Below are 21,119 nucleotides of genomic sequence, written 5' to 3' on the forward strand. Positions count from 1 at the left end.
TTATCCGGTCCGTCCGCCCCGAGGGGCGCCCTTGGCAGCGTGGCTTGTTCAGCCACGTTCTTGTCCGTGCGGTTGTCGATGGATTCTCCCGCGCCATTCCCTGCGGTTGAGAGGTTGGAATTAAATATCCCTCCCCCTTCCTTAGCTTCGGCCGCTTCCGCGGCCGACTCGCCAAGGGTCTGGATGTGAGTGGTCGACGGTAGGGCCAGGCCGATCACGGTATGCTTCGGAATGTGCACCGGGCGGTGCCCGAAGTTGCTGAGCATTACCGAGAACGGTTTTTCGGGGACCACGGCCATGACCCCCTGGGCCATGAGTGTCAGGTTCTTGTGCGCGGTTTTTGGGGGGTTCTGCAAAAAGCATAGACCCCCTACCGGCGTGGCGGCCCCCACGAGGGCCTGCGTCATCGGGGGGATTGTCACCCCTTTGACGAGGCGGATTTTCCATGACGGTGTCGTGGTCGGGAATGCCGCCTGCTTCCGCCCGGGTTTTTCCGACGGCGGTAGGTGTCGCACCGCACTCCTCGAGGCCATCTTGCCGTCGTGCCTCGAGGGGGTTGTCCCGACCAACGCCACTGGTGGCGCGTCGTGGAACACGACCTTCCGTTGCGGTGGGAGGATCGCCTTGACGTGGTGATCGAGAAAGGTCGTACCGAGGATACAGTCCACGGCGAGGCTCGTCACCACCAAGAACGGGATGCGCGCAATAAATTCATCGATACGGATAAACAAGGAGATCTCTTCTAGAGCTTTCATTGCGCGGTTTGACGCGTCAATGAGCGCTGGGCTCCGAACCGGTTTTATCGAAGGTCGCCATGACTCGGCGACACACCGCAAATGGATGAGGTTCGGGCCGGCTCCTGAGTCGAGCACTGGCGTGATGGCGACCATCAGCGCCTGCTTTTCGCCAACCGTGGCGGAAACCTTATAATTCTGCTTCTTGAAGAAGCAGATGGCCCGGATTTCCGTTCGGTTCCCCGGTTGCGCTTCCACTGGCGCAACCGGTTCGGGGGTGCCTGAGCTCCTGAGGCTTGGCACGGGGAGAGACGTCGTCGCCTCTACGCGTCCTCCCCGGCTTCCCCCGTGAGCAGCAGGTCTTCGCGGGTTTCCTCCGCGGCTTGCACCACGTGGTCTTCAGTAGGGCCGTGGTGAGGCTCTTCTATCACGTTCACGCCCGCGGGGGCCGTCGGACGCTGGTTTCTCCAAGCGGACGGCCCCTGGCGGTTGAACGGGGATCCCGGACGGAGGCCCTGCCGGATGCGTAGCTTCTGGTAGTTGGCCTCTCGTGCCTCCAGAAGCTTGGCCCGCGGGCCCGCATCGGCAACGACGGGACACTCCTCTTGTCGGTGCGTAGTGTCAAGGCAGAACCGACACGGCGGCGGTCTGGGGAATCCCCCACTGGAGAACCGGATCCGTGGGTTCTGCCCCTGCCTCCCGTACGGTCCTGCGCGCACATCGCCCGGGTTGGCGGGCGGACCCGCGGCGCCTGATGCCGAGGCTGCCGGCGACAGGTAATAACTCGTTGGCGGCGAGCTTAACGAGCTCGGCGTCGCGGTGTGGTCCGTCACGGCCAAGATTTCTTCTGCCACGGATCCTCGTGCTGTCGGGATGTCGGATGCCGACTCAACCGACAGCACGGGCCGTGTCCTGGCGGTACGTTCGAATCTTCTGGCCGCTCCGGACGGCTCCCGGGATGCCATGGCTGACATCTCCTGCCGGCAGGAAGCCCGATTGGTTTCCCCGATCGCTTGCACGTATCGAGCCACGGATTGGTAATCCACATCCGGGTGCGTAGCAAGGTAGTTGCGGACCTGCGCGCACCTGGCGGGAAGTAACCCCTCGACGAATAGGGACTTCAACCGCCGGTCGGAGAATACCGTACTGCATCGGAGGGCCTTGTCCCAGAGGTGGTTACTGTAGACCTCCTCCGTCATGTTCGAACTTTGACGGAAGGAGGTCACGTCACCAACCGCTTCGGAAATTACCTCATCGGTCGCATAGGTACGCAACAAAAAGTTGACAACCTGCGGGTACGTCCTGAGCAGTTCGCGCCGCTCCACGTCAACCGCCATGGTGTTTCCATTGAGACGGGACTGGAGTAGGGCGTGAGCCTGACCGGTGAGGTAGAATTGGAAGCACCACACGGCGGCTCCCTCGGTGATCCCGTTGTGGTCGCACGCCATCTTGAGGCGTGCGAGGAATCCCAATACCGCAATCGGATCTTGACCACTGAACGTGTGGGACCTCATCTGCACGTCCAGTTTCTTCCGGTAACGGTTAATGTGCCGCGCTACTGTAGAGTCGTAGCGCGAGCTACGCCGCTCCAGGCGGTAGGTCTTGTAGTTGACGGCCTTGGTAAACAGGTCATTGAGCAGCCTGATTACCGTAGGCCGTCGCTCGTCGCCCCTTGGCGCAGCCCGGCGGTGTCTGCTTGAGCGACGACGCTCCTCACCCGACTCGGTACTGTAGTCTTCCGAGTCGGACGGTTCTTGCCGGTGACGGTCTCGGCTTCTATCGCGGCGTGCCCTGTGGCCCCGTCTGCGCGAACCTTCCGAACCGGATTGGTCGTCATCGGAGGGGTATCCTCCCGCTCCGGCATCGCGGTATTGCCCGTGGCGTGCCTCGCGGTTATCGCGGTATCGCCAGCGGCATTCCTCGCGGTTTTCATCCGTCCTGTGACGGGGGTCTTCTGCGTCGGAATACCGAGTGTATTCCGCTTCGGTTCTGCGCGTGCCGGGTGCACGTCTTGTGCTCAACCGGCACGGGTCCCGATTTTCTGTCTCGGGGAGCCCCAGGCGGTTTCCTGTCCCGCGGGGGTCACCTGTACCGGCGAGTATGGGGAGGACATTTTCTGTAGTCCTCCCTGTAGCACCGTGAACGGTTGGGAGATAGATGGCTCTACCCTCCGGGTGAGGGTCCATCCTATCAATCCCGGGTACGGCGCCGATCGGATCAGCGATATAATTGCTTGAGCCCGGAACGGTTTCATGGCGCGGCGCCGGCGGCGGTGCCGCGCCTCCCGTTTCGGTTGTAAATGTCGTGGCCAGACGAATGGCCACGGCGGAGCTAATAGCTCCCTTTAGAGCCAATGAGGTGGGAGATTCGTCCTCCTCCGCGGCGAGCGCGGCCACCACCTCGTCGCGTACGAGGGGGCGATCTTCTCGTCCAGCAGGGCGCGGAGCGCGGCGTCCGCTTGCTCCGCCACCAGCCCGGGTACCGTTCGGTCGAGGCAAACCTGGACGACCTGGGGTAATTCCTCAGCGAGGAATTCCTCCATCCAGGTTTGTAATCGCGGGAGTAACGCGTCGTACAGTACTTGTACGCGGTTTCCCCCACCAGCCGGTAGCCCGGCGGTGGTGTCCGAGACGGAAGGGGTCTTCTGGCCCCTGGTAGACGGCGGGCCTAGCAGGGCTTCCGGATTGTCGATCCGGGGGCGCTGTGCGCCTCTGCCACTGCGGGTACTTGCTCGCCCGGAGGCGGTATCTTCTCCGGCGGAATCCGCACGGTTCATCGTCGATGATCACTGGCGATCGACGCGGTGATTTTCGACCTCTTTCAATCCGATCGGTAATTGCTCGCGCTGGCGATCCAGTGCGGGCTCAACCTCTGTAGTTAGCCCCTCCACAAGAGTACCAAAATGTGGTATAACTACCTTCGTCCCGACCACTCGGAACGAGGGGGGTTAGAGGTAAGGGAGCGCGCGCCGCTGGGTAACCCACGCGAGCGCAAACCGCACGGAAGGACTCGAAAAGAGGGAAGGCTCACGTGGCCGGTGACGCGCAGCCGGTCGGTGGTGTTAGATCCGGACGGCCGGTCACGGGTTAGAAGCCTGAGACTTAGAGGTAAAACCGGACGGAGTTAGCAAAAAGCCGTAAAGGGAAGGGAGGCGAGTCTGCCTCCTCTTTACTGGGACGGGGCAGGTGCCCCCGGTCTTAGCCCCTAAGTGGGACGCCAGGACACCTGTCCCGCTACAGTAGCTGTTACTTACTGTATACCAGCTACTGTACACAATTAATAAATTCGTGCCATTAACTACTAATTACTACTTATAGCCGTACGGATTACACACGTGTGCCCGTGGCAACGCCAGCGGTTGTAGCACGTGTGACCCGCGGGGTACTACTGTACTCCGCCACGGGCGCGTGCAAGCCCGGTCGCTACAGTAATACCCGCTCTTCCGTCCGGTTCACATCTCCCCGGGATGGTCGTGGTACGCAATTGTACTACAATATTCATCCTTCGTAGAACTTTTTATGAGCTGTCTCGCAAGATCCCCGAGCAGCTTGGCATTGACTTGAGTCCGGTTTTTCGAAGCCTGTCAAACTCTTCGAGGAGGTCGGCTTGCAGCGCCATTACCCAAGCAGACCTCTTCCGACCGCGGCCAGGCTTGGCCTTTAGATACACCCTTCTGAAGCCACAGCTTGTAACTCTGGTAATTGAGCGCGGCGCGCAAGTCGTCTCGTCTGCTTCAAGGTACTCGAGGTGTGCTTTCCATAAGCGACTTGCCTTAGAATTGTTCGCCTTTTCGTTGCCACGGAACAGATGGGGAAACTGGCGGACAGCTTTTGAGGCAATGTGTTGAGAACCTGCCCTGGAGACCTCCTCAGACATCCACTTGACAATCCTAACGCGATTTGATCGCGTAAGCACACGTTGGACCGCTCTTGTGCGGACCGCCGAGGGCGCGGCTGTGTTGGGCGGCGGTGCCGGAAGGCCGGAGTTGGGTTGGAGTGTGGCAGATGTAGGCGGATCCGCAGAGGAATGATGTGCATCTACAGTAGCTTCTTGTGTTGAAACTGCGTCTCTTTCGTTCCGCAGGCGTTCGGCATTTTGGAGGGAGGCAATAATGGGACATGCTGATACCGTCATGATACGCAAGCTGGATCGTTCGGACGGCGGGGTGCAGCTTTGATGTAAGAATGGAAAAGGTAAGCCTTTATATGTGCATAACCGAAACACCACAATGGCGTTTTGTTCCAGATTTGGGTTAGTATCTGTCAAAAATGACGCGCAGGACAGCGAATTGGCTGCCTTCTGAGACTGCACTATTAGATGTATGGTTTGCAATTATTGCGGACCGCAGTAATTGCGCCATCGGCGATAGGCGAGAAACATGATTTACTGCGGTCTGCACTAATTTCGAACCCGCACTATATTTTCACCCGCACTATTTGCAGTACTCGGGTGTACAAGTCATCGCGTGATCAAAATAGTGGTACATAAATGCATTGAGATAGGCATTCTGCGCATTGCGAGTCCCCTGGTGATCATACAAAGTCTTTTTGCTTTTGTAAAAGAATGAACATGTGAACTAAACAAGCCAGAAGCACAGAAAGGGACGAAGTTTGTTTAAGGGTTCTTTCTCGCAAGGCCATCGTGACACTTGTCAACAGGCACGGCGGGACGGACAAATTCTAAAATTGAGAAAGTATTGAGAACCTTCAATATTTTGAGCAATGATTTAAAATGGACCTCTGTTTAGACCGAGCCTAGCTAGCTATGATGTTCATAGTTCTCGAAGTGCTGCCAAAAGCAAGTTAGACCTTAGTGTCTAGCCGACAATCAAAAATCCTCAATTGAGCACACGTGTTTTCCTCATTTGAGCCGCATGATCCGTATGGTATTGTAGTTACTACTAGAGGGATAAATGGCATCATCTAGTGCTCTAATTCAACATGTACGGCAAAACAGTCCCTGACAGAGCGGTTGCTGCAAAATTAACGCTCAAAATTACCTTGTTCCAGGCATACACTACAAACTTCTATTGACTTGTGCCTCTTGCAAGACCCACATCTTCCGTGTGATGCGTAGTTGCTGTAGTTGCCATCAATTTTGCGACGCTTTGACGTCCTAACTAGACACGGGCTCCGCGAAGCTGATTTTGTAGAGTTTGATTGTTCCCCAGACGAGGAACCTGGGCTGTGATTGCGCACTGTGGCGATGTTGTCGTATTTGTTGTCGATTAAGGCCTCTGAAAGAGCTTCATAGAAGTCACCTTCTAAAAACATGCACTGTTCCGCATGCACTGATTTGTAAAGCTTCCACGCGTCCACGATACAGTACCCCACAATTCCAATATTGAATCTCTTGTCCCATTTCTGGACGCGAATCATACGTTCGAGCTCAAGGTCATCCTAGCGGCACCTGGTGTGCTGCTCAATAATTGCACAAGTATCATAGTAGCGTTCCACGACTTTTGGCTGTCGTATGAAAAGCTGAACTCTACGTGGACCAGTGCTGGTCTGACGCCACCGCAATGGATCGCACGGACTTTCATCGGTGCTGTTGCTGTCAGTGGCGATAAAATATCGTCTATTCCGGTCCACCCATGCCAGTGCCATTAACAATTTTCCTATGTCCTGCATATCGCATCTTAGAGTATTATGCTGTCCCCTTCCGTCCATTTCCACTTCACTTTTAAAATGCATAAGAAAAGCCCGTGTGGCGGTCTTTACCACCCCTATAAAACTCAATCCAAGCTGTAGAAGCTATACTGCTGACTGCACAGACGCGAAGTATGTAGCATAAACACCCCCAGACGACTGAGAGTGTATGGGCAGTCCGACGAAGACCCCGTTCGAACGGGAAGACGGGTGAAGCACCAGCTAACGAGGCAGGGAAGCGGGCCCTGGTAGCGGTGTGGTAGAGCGGGACGGTCGGGGACGACGCGTACGCGCGGGCCGATCTACGCCTCGACGCCCCGGAGCAGCGCTGGGTAACGTACCAGCGCTGACGGGCGGAGGCGGATCTAGGCTCGCTCGGGCACGCGTGTGTGTCCACTACCCGCTCCCTTCCTCCTAACGCGCGCGAAGGCGAAGGCGCGTAGTTGGAATAAGCTGGGTGCACTGACCTTGGCGGTCGGTTGAGGACAAGTCCGTGCTTGTCCACCTCCGCCGCCGTCGGTCCGCTCCATATTTAATATACAAAACAATATATCATAACACTACCGGACCGAGGTACTGTAGTGGGCTACTGTAGTGCAGGTCGGCCTGCACTGCAATACTGTCAGCTATGTCGAGGCTGACAGTACACGTATTAGCCGTGGTGCGTGCGCGCTTCGTTCGCGCGTGGTACACGTGTGCACGTGTATGCGCGTGTCTCTTGTCCCCGTAGTGTACACGTGGACCCGCGCGTTTGTACTGTAGAGCGTCGGGCTCTACAGTATGGGATCCCGTTGTTGATCTAATCTAACTAAAAAAGCCCCAGGGGGGGTTATACCACGAAGTAGGAGTCAGCACATTTGACACGGTCTGAATAGACCTACGGGCTCACGAGGCGTTTGAGGACAGCTGTCCCGTGGTTACAGCTTCCCTCGAACGCTTTCTCCTTTTCGTCCGTCGCACTAGTAACTATTTCTATTCGTAGCATAATTCCGCTCTCCCCACAAGCCAGATTTTGAACTTCACATCCATCTTCAGCCTTGCGCTCGATACTCACGAAGTGTGGTAGGCCAATTTCAATCCAATCGCCGCCCAAACCGTACCATCGTATCATAGACTCATCCATGCAAATGTGGTCGGATGGTGTTACGTTTCTGTACCGGTTGTCGTTAAAAGCTGCAACAAAATCGTTGACAAGAGCCCAGCGATGTTGAGCAGAGCTCCATCCAGCCTCTGTTGGTTGAGAGCTAAACGTCAGTGAGTCGAATAGGGCTTCGAAGCGGCTTCGCCCCATTATCTTCGAAAGGGGAGGACGAGCAAAGTACTTGGAGGCCGATTTTGCTTCTTACAATCTCCGACGATCTCCTCTGGCGTATCGTGATATTAAAATTAAAATTCCAAAAAATCGTAGAACCTCACCACCCGATGTGCCTCTCTGATGCTTTGATAGCAGGTCATTCGATGCCAGCTGTACTATGCGCCCCAGAAAGCGTATTGGAAACATCGAATAGAAATAGTATTCTATTCCCTTCCCTGTTGGTGCTCCTCTTCCGCGTATGTCGGACCCATCAAAACCGGCCACCTCCCAATGTTTGACAGGGACAGGGCCGTTGATGTCTGAAAGTACTGAAGCCATGCGCCATAGTTTGTCATGGACCTCAACGGTTCCCTCATCAGAGAGACTGTAGTTGTTCGTCGTTGGTACTGTACTCGGAGAAGTGTGGGCGACAGTTCGGTGACGCATTGAGTTGGACGGGACAGGTGTATATTCAAACTCTGTAATCAATGGTGCTGAGTATCACTGTCATGTGGGAGCTGCTGGACATTTGGTAAACCTACTTGTACAAAACAGCCTGCTTCGCCGTTTGGGGGTGGTGTTTGAGCAGCCTGAATCGGTGATGAAGGTACAGGTTGACGCCCAATAAAGTCTGGCTTTCCGTCCGGTTGGATGGGAATTGGGCAGGAACCAATCTTAACAAACCGCAGCTGAAGAGCTTTTCTTATTTTTTGTGATCCTACTGCCCATGCTCCGTCAATAAACGTGACACGATTTTTCCTGCCCTGCTCCTGTCGAATGTTTTCTACAACACCGGCCACTGTCCTTGTTATCCATAGGGAACCGTATCGACGCTGACACTCAGCGTCGCTGGTGACGTAGCGGGCTTTCGTGTGCACTTCTGCACCAACACTAAGGCGAGAGTCCTTCCCCATTTTCAATGAACGGCGCTGATCCACCGAAATTTTTGATTGCAGTCGTAAGAGTGGAAGGGTCTGAGGAACAGGTGGGTTTTAATATTCACGAGACTTCATCAGTGGAATGGTTGCACAAAAAGGCGGGGCACTGACCTATACGGTCTCTTGTTTATGTGGTGTTTCGGTATTGCTACAGTCTTTGCGCCAAAACTGTGTATTAAATCATGCAGTTTTTCCTCAATTGAGGAAAATTGTCGGCTAGACACTAGCGTTGAAGAGAAATGACACCGATTCTATTAAGTCCTATGGCATCTCACAAAAGATCATGCTATGAACCATGATAGAAACGGAAAAATCTGTCCTCCAGCACTGGATAACAGGTAGTGGGTGCCCCCTGGATATCGGAAACATTTTTCCAAGTGAGGATCGCCACACTTTATCTCTATACTTTCAGGCATTAGATCAATAGCCCTATGCTCGAATTTTGTGACGTTTTTTTGCCCCATTTTGGGGCAGTTTGACGCAACTCCTTCGTTTGACGGGGTAAAGACTGTGAGTAGATTTAATGGAACGGCCATGGCGCCCTGATCACGTGGATATAAAGCTCATCCAGTGAAGTGCAGTATGAGAGCAGTGGCGGGGTTTGGCTTTTCAGCTTAGGGCCGTTTGGAGCACTGGGCCAAAAGTATCACAAAAGGTGCTTGAAATGGTAATCTTCCTCTCCTACAGGGGGCTGCAGTGTTCTTACGAAATCAAGCCTGTACTTCGCAGGGAGAGCTTTCGTAGAGAGTTAGAGAGATCTTCCTTTGCAGGGGGAACTTTTACGGATGTTTTGTGAGACGTTTGTGAACCTGGTGTACCAACTCACTCCAGTAGTATTCCAACTCAGTAGTACATCTACAAAACTCACCTCAATGCACCCTTTAATGTGCGCAAAAATATATGCAAGCAGTGCCTGGAGCTAGGCCTCTCGCAACATTGAAAAATTATGCAAAGACTTAAACACTACGGCGTCTCAAACTACGCAGAATCTGTTCAAAAGAACGTTTCTCGGCGGTCGTAGGCTTCCTGCGCTTTAAGGTATCTCTTGAATGCCAATCGCTCCAGCTGGCAGTGCAAATTGCTTGCTTACAAACCTCGCACCATTTCACCTGCCTAGAACCTTTTCTTTCAATTTTCATCTTCCCGTCCTTTGCCCACCGCAAAGACCATGAACAATGTACACAATCGGTAGATGGACCAGAAATCTTCCTGTGCTGTATTCAACGATTGAACAGCCGAGCCTTAGGAGTTCCTAGATTGTATCGTTCCGCCGCATTTCTGGCAAACATAGGCTTGCAAGTCTTACTACCACTGTCCTCTTCTACATCCATGTCTACTGCATTTCCGGACTTGCATTCTTCAAACCACTCTTTGGCCAACTTGCGTGCAAATGCACCAAACGATTCGCATTGCGTAACCCTGTGGCGCACAGAAGCATAGCCATTTTTGTGAGAACTCTCAAACTCCTCGACAGACGGTAGAATATGCTGCGTTCTAGCTTTATGCAGGCGAAAGGCGACGGCTGCATTATTCACCTGCATTGAAAGCAGTCGCGCAATTATTGAAACGACTGTATTCTCACTTATATTGCTTCTTGCCTGTGTTCGAAGGTATCGGGAGGTCACGTTCACACCTCCCTTCAAATTATTCCCATAAACCACCGGTGTTAGCCGAATCATTCGCGCCGGCGGTATTGGTTCACCTCTGAGCCTCAATTCCTTTCGAATGGCTTCACTCAGTCCGTAATAGGACGCAAAGCTGTACAAATCTGAAGCTTGTGAGTTCTTCAACATAACGTCGTACTGCTGAGGAATATTTGCAGACTCTCCACCCACCCAACTGACACAATCCATGACACAATCCATCGAGATGGTGTAGCTATGTCGCAGTAGTTCTGCGAACGTAATATAGCAAACATAAAGAATGCTTCCATTAGTTATTGAACCTCCTGTCCCAACGACGTACATCCCTCTCTTGATACCAAGGGTGGCGGCATGGTGGAGAACTTGGCAGCAGTACGGTACAGTGGGAACAAGTTCTCTGAACAGAGCGGTGCTCTTTTCGCTCATACCGACACTGTCCAAAGCAACTATCGGGCCATACTTTTCACTGATGTCCTTTGCTGCCTCTACTGTTGAAACTGAGGTCATCGTCTTGACCTCCACCGCACAGATCTCCAAATTCTCTTCCTCATCCTGCATGGCCAGTGTGGTATAACTACCTTCGACTCGACCACTCGGAAACGAGGGGGGTTAGAGGTAAGGGAGCGCGCGCCACTGGGTAACCCACGCACGAACGCAGACCGTACGGATAGACTCGAAAAGAGGGAAGGCTCACGTGGCCGGTAACGCACAGCCAGACGGTGGTGTTAGATCCGGACGGCCGGTCACGGGTTAGAAGCCTGAGACTAAAATGGAAACCGGAACGGTGTTAGCACTTAGCCGTAAAGGGAAGGGAGGCGAGTCTGCCTCCTCTTTACTGGGACGGGCAGGTGTCCCCGGTCTTAACCCCTAAGTGGGACCCCAGGACACCTGTCCCTCTACAGTAGCTGCCACTTACTGTGTACCAGCTACTGTACACAATTACTTAATTTGTGCCATTAACTACTACTTACTAGTTAGCCACCGTACGGATTATAGACGTGTGCCCGTGGCCACGATCTCGCCCAACGGTTGTGCCACGATTTACCCGGGGCCACGCCCGGCGCTACCGGTTGTCCCACGTCGGACCCTTGCGGTACTACTGTACACGGCGGCGGGCGCGTGTACGCCCGCTCGCTACAGTAGCACCTGCCCTCCCGCGCGGTTATCATCTCGCCGGGGGGTTGTGATACGGAATTGTACTACAGCCAGCACTGCATCGGGACTGTCGGCGAGCATAACACATCGCCGGCTTTCTAGTAGTCTAGTGCAGCGAATACGCTTAATTCTACAGCAGAAGGATTCATCCCAAAAAAGGTTGAAGACCCAATGGGACATCTATATGAGCCCCGACTGTCCTTGAAGAATTCTGGAAGTGCTTCAACAATATTTTGCTCATTACGTGTTCCCTCTTTCAACCCCGCCGTAGCCACAAGTGGCTTCATGACCCAGGCGTCCAAAGACGCCTCACGAAATGCGTTGGAGACTGCGTTTGCAGTCTGCACCCCGATGTCCTCTTCATTCTCGCCCGCAGGGGAACCTGCGTCCAATTCGACGGCGTTAGAGACAATGACTCCCTTCAATCGATTGACGGCGGAAATAAGTTCAGACTTGGGGACGCGAGTATCCAGAGACCTTTCAAATACGGAGAGGATGGACTGTAAATCGCTTCTTGTGGAGTTAGATATACGTGAAGGTGTCATGTATGTCAGTCTATCTGCCGCAGCGCGTCGCGATGAAGGCCTTGGCTGGTCAACTAACTGCATACCGAGAGCGCTCGTCAGAGTGTCCCATTTCACCTTAATGCGCAAGCGCACTTCATCCGCATCCTGGCTGAGCTCTCTCACCCCTTCTGTGAGATTTTCGCCACGTAGCAGCCAAGCCATTCCCGCATTGAAGTGACGTAGTTTCGCGCGACAGCGGCTATACATCCATGCCCTGTTCTTGAGTGAACCTGAAGCCCGGAGTAATAACCAAATTTGGTTATTACTCCGGGTTTTCATACCTTCACTCAGAGGATCCCGTTAACGGGATCCTCTGATTGAAGGTATGTCAACGCCATGACCCTGCCAAGAACCTGCTCCACTCTATTCCTCCCGTTTGTGGCCGACACAGGGGGGAGTTAGGCGTCATGGCTCGCGTCCTGGGTCCCAAAACGGAGGGAGCTTCGTCATACAGAACCATTGTTTCTCCCAGCTTTGTAGTAGCGGCCTCATCGCGGTAACTGTCTCTGAACACAATTGTAAAACACCGAGACGGAAAGAGAGAGGAGTTGTTATGTATTAAAGCTGCTAAACGTCCCGAACAGCTCTCTCGGTAGACACAGGCGTCAACGGCTCGAGCACGTGACGCCCGGCTTGTGCCATTTCTCAAACGCGCAGTGTATACTGCACGACATCCCCTCCCTGATATCGCCATTCCCTTGTGGCGACGAGAGATGGGACCGTCACCAAAAACATATGGGTACCACATGTCTCTTTTGTGTGTATCTAAAATGCTAGCACCAAGAACGGTATAGACAAATTCAATCGATTCCCTGGAGTTATGTCCTCTGTCTGCTGCAAATATAACATCAGGCAGAGGCCTCAACGCACCTGTTGTCAAAACGACTTGCAGGAGCTGCGCCAGTCGCTCCCAGGTGTGTAATACCTTTTCGCCGCAGCGCGTGAAATGGCACGCCAGAAAGAAAGGGTTAAGAGCACTGCAGAGGGCGTTTCCGACGGGGCCTAGGCCCTTCTTCGGGATGTTTAGCTGTCTCAGATAAGTCAACTCAGTGACTCCACGGGACGCCATCCTCAGATGGTCGTTGTGTAATGAAAGAACAGTTGCCTTGGGGACGAAAAGGAGGTCTCGATTGATTGCTGCAGTCTCGGACTCGACTTCAGCAATTAGCGTAGTTGACCTGTTTGCAGTACGGGACCAACCAGTGGCCGACATGTCGTAGGTGCTACGCCGTTCTTTAGTTCCGCATAGAGCCCCCCAAACTAAGTGATATCGTTCTGCAGTGAGTCCAATTTGAAAAAAGAAATCGCCCTGGGACACGTCACAAACTGTAGACGGTGATTCGTCATAAGCGGCAGAAAGGTGTACCAAAATGACGGATCTGCATTAGATTTAGATTTGGATCACTAACTGCGAGCGCACGACGCTCCGCAGTACTGACGCGCGTGTCCACGTGTACCCCCATGTGTACGGGGGCACACGCAACCACATGCGCAGACGGGTAATACACGTGTAGGAGGCGCGTACCACCGCGCGCACAGTAAGCGTCGCACACATGTGCTGTCAGCCCCGACGGCTGACAGCATTACAGCGCGGGACGACCAGCGCTACAGTAGGTTACTACAGCTCACCGGTACTGTAGTATTATGATAGACGCCTTGTATATCTTAAATACGAGCGGGACCGGCGGCGGGGAAGGGGGACAAGCACGGACTTGTCCCCGACCTACCGCCTAGGTCCGTCCTCCAGCTTAACTAACACGCGCGATCCGCCTTTGCGCGCGTTAACCGGGACAAAGCGGGTAGGGGACACACGCGTACGCGAGCGAGCCTAGATCCGCCTCCGCCCGTCAGCGGTGGTACGTTACCCAGCGCTGCTCCGGGGCGTCGAGGCGTGGATCGGCCCGCGCGTACGCTCGTCCCTGACCGTCCCGCTCTACCACGCAACCAGGGCCCGCTTCCCTGTCTCGTTAGCTGTATGTTCTCCCCGTCTTCTCGCCCTCCTCCGGGGTCTCTGTCGAGCTAAAGCATACAACCCTCTATGTCAGGGGGGTGTTTATGCTACGAAAGGACGTGGAGAACGACGAGACCCAACAGCTCCTCCTTGATCGTGAGAGTCTTCTTCATCTGATGAAGCACTCTATTTGCGCCATACCTGAGCTTTTCAAGTACACAATCTGAGATTAAAGTCTTCAAACAGCTGAGAGGAGTAACTAAATCACCTTTATCACAATCCTCTTCAACGGACGCGGACCTGGTTGTGATTTCTGACATGATATTATTCAGAGCCGTATTAGCCTCCAATGCAAAACGCTTCTCTAGATTTTCGTTGACATCGTCCAGTCGGACTGAAATTTTCGCAAGGTGATCGTCATAAACCCAACCTTGTAGCCCCCTGGCGCGCTTTGCTTGTGACCTTGCTTCTATTTCCTCCGGGGTAACGGTGCTGCGCAAAATGCGCTCCTCCTCTTGTTGGACATCTTCCCACGGTCCCACCGCAAATCGCTCATCGTCATACTCGTAGAATATGCGACTATCCAGATCTTTGCACAGAGATGCACCTGATTCTCCGCCCGTGGCACCAAATGTCGCCATGTAGCCTAAGCTTCCCAACCCACCAGCCTCATGACGCGTAACCGTGCCTTCGAACTCCTCAAGCTCTTCTGACTGTACAGTACTGCCTTCAGAAAAATCTGGAATAAGGACCCTTCGGAGGAAGGACCCTTCGGAGGAAGGACTCTCTGTGGAGTCAAGGGAATCTTGGTTAACTAGATATGAAGGCAAAGACGGTTAATTATGCAGACGTAGGCTACCTGCAGATGGGGCTGTTCTATCACCCAATACAATATTTGGGAGTCTTTCAGAAGAGAGAGAAGCTCTGTTATCGTTTTTGAGAGATTCGGCTGGGGCTTTTCTGCCTGACCAAAACATTGCTTCCATATGTGCATCAAAGGACGGAGCTAATGGTACGGATGCGTTCTGTATCTGTCACGCGCGTGAATTATCAGCCATTTCCACATCGATTGGATTGTTTTGATTCTGAGCGCAGTTTCTGCTGGCCTGTTCCATAGCTTGGGAGGAAACAGCAAAGGCACCGATGTCTGGGACGATTTCATCTTCAGACAAGGGCTGCTGTTCAAACTCGACAGAACTTCCGGTGATCAGTGTGGCTTGAGGGCAGGGACTATGCTCATCGGAGCATATGATTCTTTGCGACATTGAACGGAAGTACCGAAAAGGATGGCAATAACGCCCAGAAACAGTGCTTCCAAGGCGATTTTTGATGCGATGCAGGAAGAGAGAGGATATATCAGGCACTTTTAATTATGACGGACACTCTTTAAGAAGATATTTTTGATAACGATTGGAACAGTCATCTTTCACGTCACAAAAAAGGATCCAAAAATTAAGGAGATCTTGTGTTTTTGTGATGTTGTAGACGAGCTAGGGATACTCACCCAGGACACGTCACAAATGGTGTCCAAACTCACAAACTATTCAAAAACGTGTTTGAAATAGGAGGCAGTGTTGTGCACTGTTCCATCAATTTAGAATGCTCGTCCATCGCTGGAAGTCCACTGTACGGCAAAATTCACCAAAACCGTCACAAATTTTTGTGACCCCCAAAACCACCACAAACGGGAACATAGGGATAGGTATGGAGATATTGAATCCAGTAGGACAATTGGGAGGGCCTAATGCAATCGAATGGGCGCAACTTCCGTGCGAAATTGGTGCAATTAGTCGAAAACGTGTCGCACGTGCTTGACTTACTACTAGAACTGGGCGGAATAGGGGCTCGCGGTCCCTAGATACTGTGGTCAGTTTCTTCTTTCCGGAAGAACTAAGTTTCCTATACACAATCGGTAGACTACAGTTTTGTGAAGACCAAGAATGGAACGATGCAACTTACAAGAGTGCCCGTAAAATCTGCGGTTTGAAGCCGCGTCGCGCATATTTAGACATCGCTTCGCTCTCATTACGTTATGAAGAAACATCTTGCACAACATCAGGATGTGAGAGTTTCGAATACAGTATAATTATAATTGAAACCCCAAAAAAGTCAATGAGGTACAAGGGTACGATCCACAAAAGCCATGTTGAAAAGCGGCTCCTTATTAGAGCACCTCCACCGGCGGAGCCTAAATCCTAAAATCGCCTGCCACATGTTTTACGTTTACTGGTCAGCCTAAATTCAATTTTTTGGGGCGATTCTCAAACGTTTTCTGCTCCACCGGTGATTGCTCATTTAGGAACACGCGATGCTTGCATCGCCAGAATAGTACCAACACGTGTGGTACACCTCACACGTGTTGTTGTGTCAAACAACCCAAAGAGAGAGGTCGGTATTTCTGATCGCGCTACCGCAGTGCAATTTCAGCTCCGCGTTGAAGCTAGACTCAAATGTCGTCGTCGGGGAGTGAGGAGGAAGTCTTTATCGCCAGGGCAGTCGCGACTTCTGCAGCAATCGCTAATCAACTTCTCGCACGATCGCAGGAACGAAAACATGGAGGATCCCTGCCCGGAAAAGCTCCAAACAGAAATGAGCTTCGACACCGCATAGCAGTTCAAATCGACCGAAACTACTTTTGTAGATTCACACAAGGCGTGCCTTTCTTTTCAGATGCGGAATTTGAACGACGCTTTAGAATGTCACGAGCCGTGTACGAAGAAGTTAGAGATGCGGTCTTGCAAGCAGACGACTACTTCGTTCAAAGCCGAGATGCCACTGGCAGGTTGGGAGCTACCTCAGACCAAAAGATCATGTCAGCGCTTCGACAGCTTACGTGTGGAATATCCGCAGACGCTGTGACTGAAATAGTCGGGCTAATGGAGTCCAGCAACGCTGTGTGCCTTAAGCGTTTCTGCGAGGCTATAGTTGATACATATGACGCAGAATGGTTGCGGTCACCGGATGAGCATGAGATTCAGGAGATTGAGGCTGCTTACAAGACACTGGGATTCCCAGGATGTATTGGCTGTCTCGACTGTGCCTCCTGGGAATGGGACAAGTGTCCGGTCGGATGGCAAGGAATGTACAAGGGAAAAGATAAGAAACCGGTCTATCTGATGGAGGTAATATGTGATGACCGTTTGTATATTTGGCATGTCATGTTTGGGAGTCCAGGTTCTTAAAAATGATATCAACATTATGCACCAAAGTCCATTGTTCAACTCTATGATATCAACATTATGCATCAAAGTCCATTGTTCAACTCTATCAGGACAGGGGCATGGCCCCCGATCAGACCCGAGACAGAGGTAGCTGGGATGAAACTGGATTGGTATTATTACCTTACAGATGGGATTTACCCGCAGTATAGAATCTTTATGTCATCAATAAGTGAGCCAGTCACGAAGAAGGAGAAGCTATATTCTTCATACCAGGAGGGAACACGTAAGGCAGTCGAAAGAGTTTTCGGGGTTCTTTTTCAACGCTTTCGATTACAGTACCAACCCTCAAGACTTTGGTGCAAAGAAGATATGAACTCGATCGTGAGAGCGTGCTGTATTTTACACAATAAGATTGTCAAGAGTAGACTTCATACGTACAACGGAACGGCAGCTTTGAGGTTTACAGATGAGGAGACTACTCTTCCAAGTGATATTCAAATTGTATCAACAGGAGAAGGAACTTATGAGCAGGCATCGTTCTGGCGCAAATACATTGATCCCTTTGAGAAAACTACAGAGCATGTGAAACTGAAGAATGCGCTCGCTGAGCACATATGGAATCACATTGGAGACGAAAGTGATTCAAGTCAGTGAATTAGTTGCTGCACTCTGACGTATGTTGTAATTTCTCAATCGCCCGTCTAGGTAAAGTACTGCGCACTTGTCTCATTATTCCGCCTGCACAATCTCACTATCGTACTCCCGAGGCGGTTGGGTGAGCATGTCAGAAAGGCTAAGACCACGTGGGCCAACATGGTACCATTCTGAGGCTCAGAATCTTCATCGTCAGTCATACTCTTTCCATTGCTTTCCACCCTCGCCCTTTTGGTAGTCTGGCCTGACCTCTCTGCGGGCCCAGCTTCATGATCTGAAGTTTGTCCATTTATGGTTGGGGCTGACGCCGGGGCTGACGTCTCGATATTATCGGGACTCGCTGCCTCTGACCGCTGCTCATTGACATCACGATTGGGAGGTATATCACGAGAGGCATCTCGAGATGACGAGCCACGGAGCTTGTTACTGCAGGTTCCTGCTATGCCCTGGGCATTATATCCCTCATTATCTGCTTCATTCATTGAAATTAAAAGCCGTTTGCGCAGCAGCCGCTTACCCATCATCCGTTCCTCGTCAGTTGCATCAGAATCCTTCGCAAAAAGTAGAGATTCAGCCATATTTCAGTCCAACCTCCTCTTTGCAATTAACAGTTCGCGCTCCTTGGTTGTCGCTTTGCGCTCCTGGGCGGCACTGTAAACTTCATTGAAGTTTTCTACGGACTGTGCAACCCTACCTGCACTTGATTCCATGGAACTTTTCTCATTCGATTCCTTTTGCTTGATCCTCTTAGCGGCCTTCCTCCCAATAGGACGTTTGTCACACCTCTCGACAGCAGCTGTATCAATACAAGCATCTGTTTGAATGCCGGACTCATCCGCCTCCCCATCCCCTGGACTCTGATTTGCCGGCGTTCCAACATCTCTATTCTCCGTAACGCCTCCAATTTCCAACATACTGGTGTGGGAGGATAAAAAGTCATAACAACTCTTGTATAGCAACGGTCTGCCGATTCTGTATTTTGGGTTACGGATAATGTCATACACATGAGACGTGAGGTCTCTGTCATTATAAACAGCAACCACACATCTCTCGACCTCAGCCGTTCCTGGCGCGCCAGTCAGGCTCATAGAGCTGATTCTTTTCACGGCGTCGTGGTAAGCAGTACAGAGTGATTTAACTTTGCTCCACATCTTTAAACAAAACTCTCGCGTTCGCCCGTTCCAACAACGTTCATCCAGCGGTCCTCCATTTCGACCACCGGAGCAGGCAAGCGGCGGCCTTTTATTGTCCTTCAGGAACTCCTCCCTTATTTTCTTGCTGTATACCGCTGACTTCATCCCTGCGCCATAAATAGGCGAGCCTCCGGCCACGAAAGCTGCCTTACAAAGGGCAAAAAGCTCCTCATCTGACCACGATAGACCCTTTCCCTTAGCATTCGCAGGTGACCGGGTGGACATGTTGTGTCTCAAGAGGTGTATTCGAGCTGTATTCCAATAAAAGATGGGAAAGATTGTGGGTTCACGCGCCGAGGGGATGAGTCTTGAGTTTCGATGCCGTCTGTCGAGAACGTCGGCGAAAGAAATAAAGTATAGCGAGCGCAGTGCTGCAGCTTCTCTCGAAAGTTTGCTACTTGCAGTGATCGGACACAGAACTCGTGATCCACGAAGTCGACAAAGTCGGCCGAGGTCGACCTATTTTAAATTTGTTTTATTGAAGCAAGAAATGGCCCCCAATGGTTAGGTTTGGGTGTCATGGTAGCCCAAAGTTTTCCATTTTAGGTCTGGAATTGGACCAAACAAAAAAGTTGGGAGCGCACCCCGCCACCCAGTGGGTTTGGTCCGTGCCGGTGGAGATTAAAAACACCAGGTGGCCCCCAAAAAAATCGTTTTACGTTTTAGGTGGCATGGGTGGAGATGCTCTGAGCCCATTACTATAAGTAAGAAACAATACGCGCTTCGTTTGACACGTGTTCATCATCTGAATGCGGCTGGAAGCTGGAATGGCACATTTGCACTATTGTAATACGTGTACACGTGGATTTATCGAGACTTAGTTGCAGCGGCACAATAATTACAGACACAATTACTGTAAGGTCGGATCATAGGGAATCTTGGAGCGGCCCTGATCCAATTCTAATAGTCTTTGTCTGTAAGCATTTGGCTTTCGCAACCCTAATTGGGTAGTTTTAGGAAAAAGTTTCGACCCAGGCGCACGGCGGCGAACACAGGAACCCAATGCAGATCCATTCGTGGGGTCAACACGCCAGCGCAACCTCTTCGAACAACTCAGCAGCATCCGTCGTATCACCTTCAACCATCCGCCACGCCTTTCGCTCCTTGCCGACTCACGCACGGACGCAAGAGGATCCAAAAGGTTAAGGCGTACGAGTTTCCAGAAACCTTCCCACCATGCCGGTATGTTTCTTGCTTTCATTTTTGAACTCGTGGCTGTAGGCGATTGAGGTCGTGCAGTTGCGACTACGACGGAACGGCGATATCGGCTGCGGGATTCTACATTTTCCAGGACGCGTGCAGAAGGCGAGAATGCTTCTGTTAGCTGCATAGCGGCAGAAGCATTCCCCGTCCCGTCTGGAAGGCCACAGAGCAGCTGCCGAAGCCCCACCCCCATGAAGAAGTTGGGTCGATTATCAGCTCGCAAGCGATCTAACGTTCCTCTTCTCATTCTCTCACCCCCTTTACACCTCAGGCCCTCGAAACCGATCTTTTGAACCCTGACCATGCGGTCGAAATGAAGAAGCACAAGCTCAAGCGGCTAGTACAGTCGCCCAACTCATACTTCATGGATGTTAAGTGTCCCGGTTGCTATGTCATCACCACTGTTTTCTCCCACGCCCAGACAGTAGTAGTATGCGGAGACTGCACCATGGTGCTTTGCCAGCCGACAGGTGGTAAGGCCCGCCTCACTGAGGGCTGCTCATTCAGAAAGAAGGTCGATTAAGGACAAATTTTTTGCTTTTCATGTGTGCTGTTCGGCTCCGGGAGATATGCTCACTTTTTTGAAGCGCTGGGTTAAACAGAATGGTCTAGACTTGCTGTCGGTTGTCTGAATGGCGGTCTGAAGAGTTTGTTGCGAGGATGTGATAGATTGTTCCACTCTACGTGGAGCTTTGTGTTTGTTAACCTATGCGTGGTCGAGCTCTTTATAGTCTTACTCCCCGCTCTTACTCCGCGCCCTTGTAGAGTATCCTGCGGCCGTACGGCTGTTTTAGTGTGGCATTGCAAGGACAGGCTGAATATTACGTAAAGAAAGGTCGAGAGGTATTGTTTTCACCTGACACCAGTTTCACGTGGAGCCGCGCATTGCTACGATCGAAAACAAAAGCGAATGCAAGCGTTTTCCTGAACATAGACGACGCAATACATGCTGATCTGACTTGCCATCGATGCAGCGGAC

General features: G+C 52.1%; 1 protein-coding gene; it reads left to right on the plus strand.

The window, feature by feature from the left end:
• Window positions 1-19,974: 19,974 nt before the first annotated feature.
• CHC_T00007530001 (hypothetical protein) lies at window positions 19,975-21,011 on the plus strand. XM_005711169.1 is given in 4 exon segments: window positions 19,975-20,113; window positions 20,114-20,119; window positions 20,412-20,663; window positions 20,664-21,011. The coding sequence occupies 2 exon segments, from the start codon at window positions 20,114-20,116 to the stop codon at window positions 20,661-20,663; spliced, it is 258 nt and encodes an 85-aa protein (XP_005711226.1). The 5' UTR covers window positions 19,975-20,113; the 3' UTR covers window positions 20,664-21,011.
• The last annotated feature ends 108 nt before the right edge of the window (window positions 21,012-21,119 follow it).

Source organism: Chondrus crispus, genomic scaffold, assembly GCF_000350225.1.
Source record: "Chondrus crispus Stackhouse genomic scaffold, scaffold_77, whole genome shotgun sequence".
NCBI classification, from domain to species: Eukaryota; Rhodophyta; class Florideophyceae; order Gigartinales; family Gigartinaceae; genus Chondrus; species Chondrus crispus.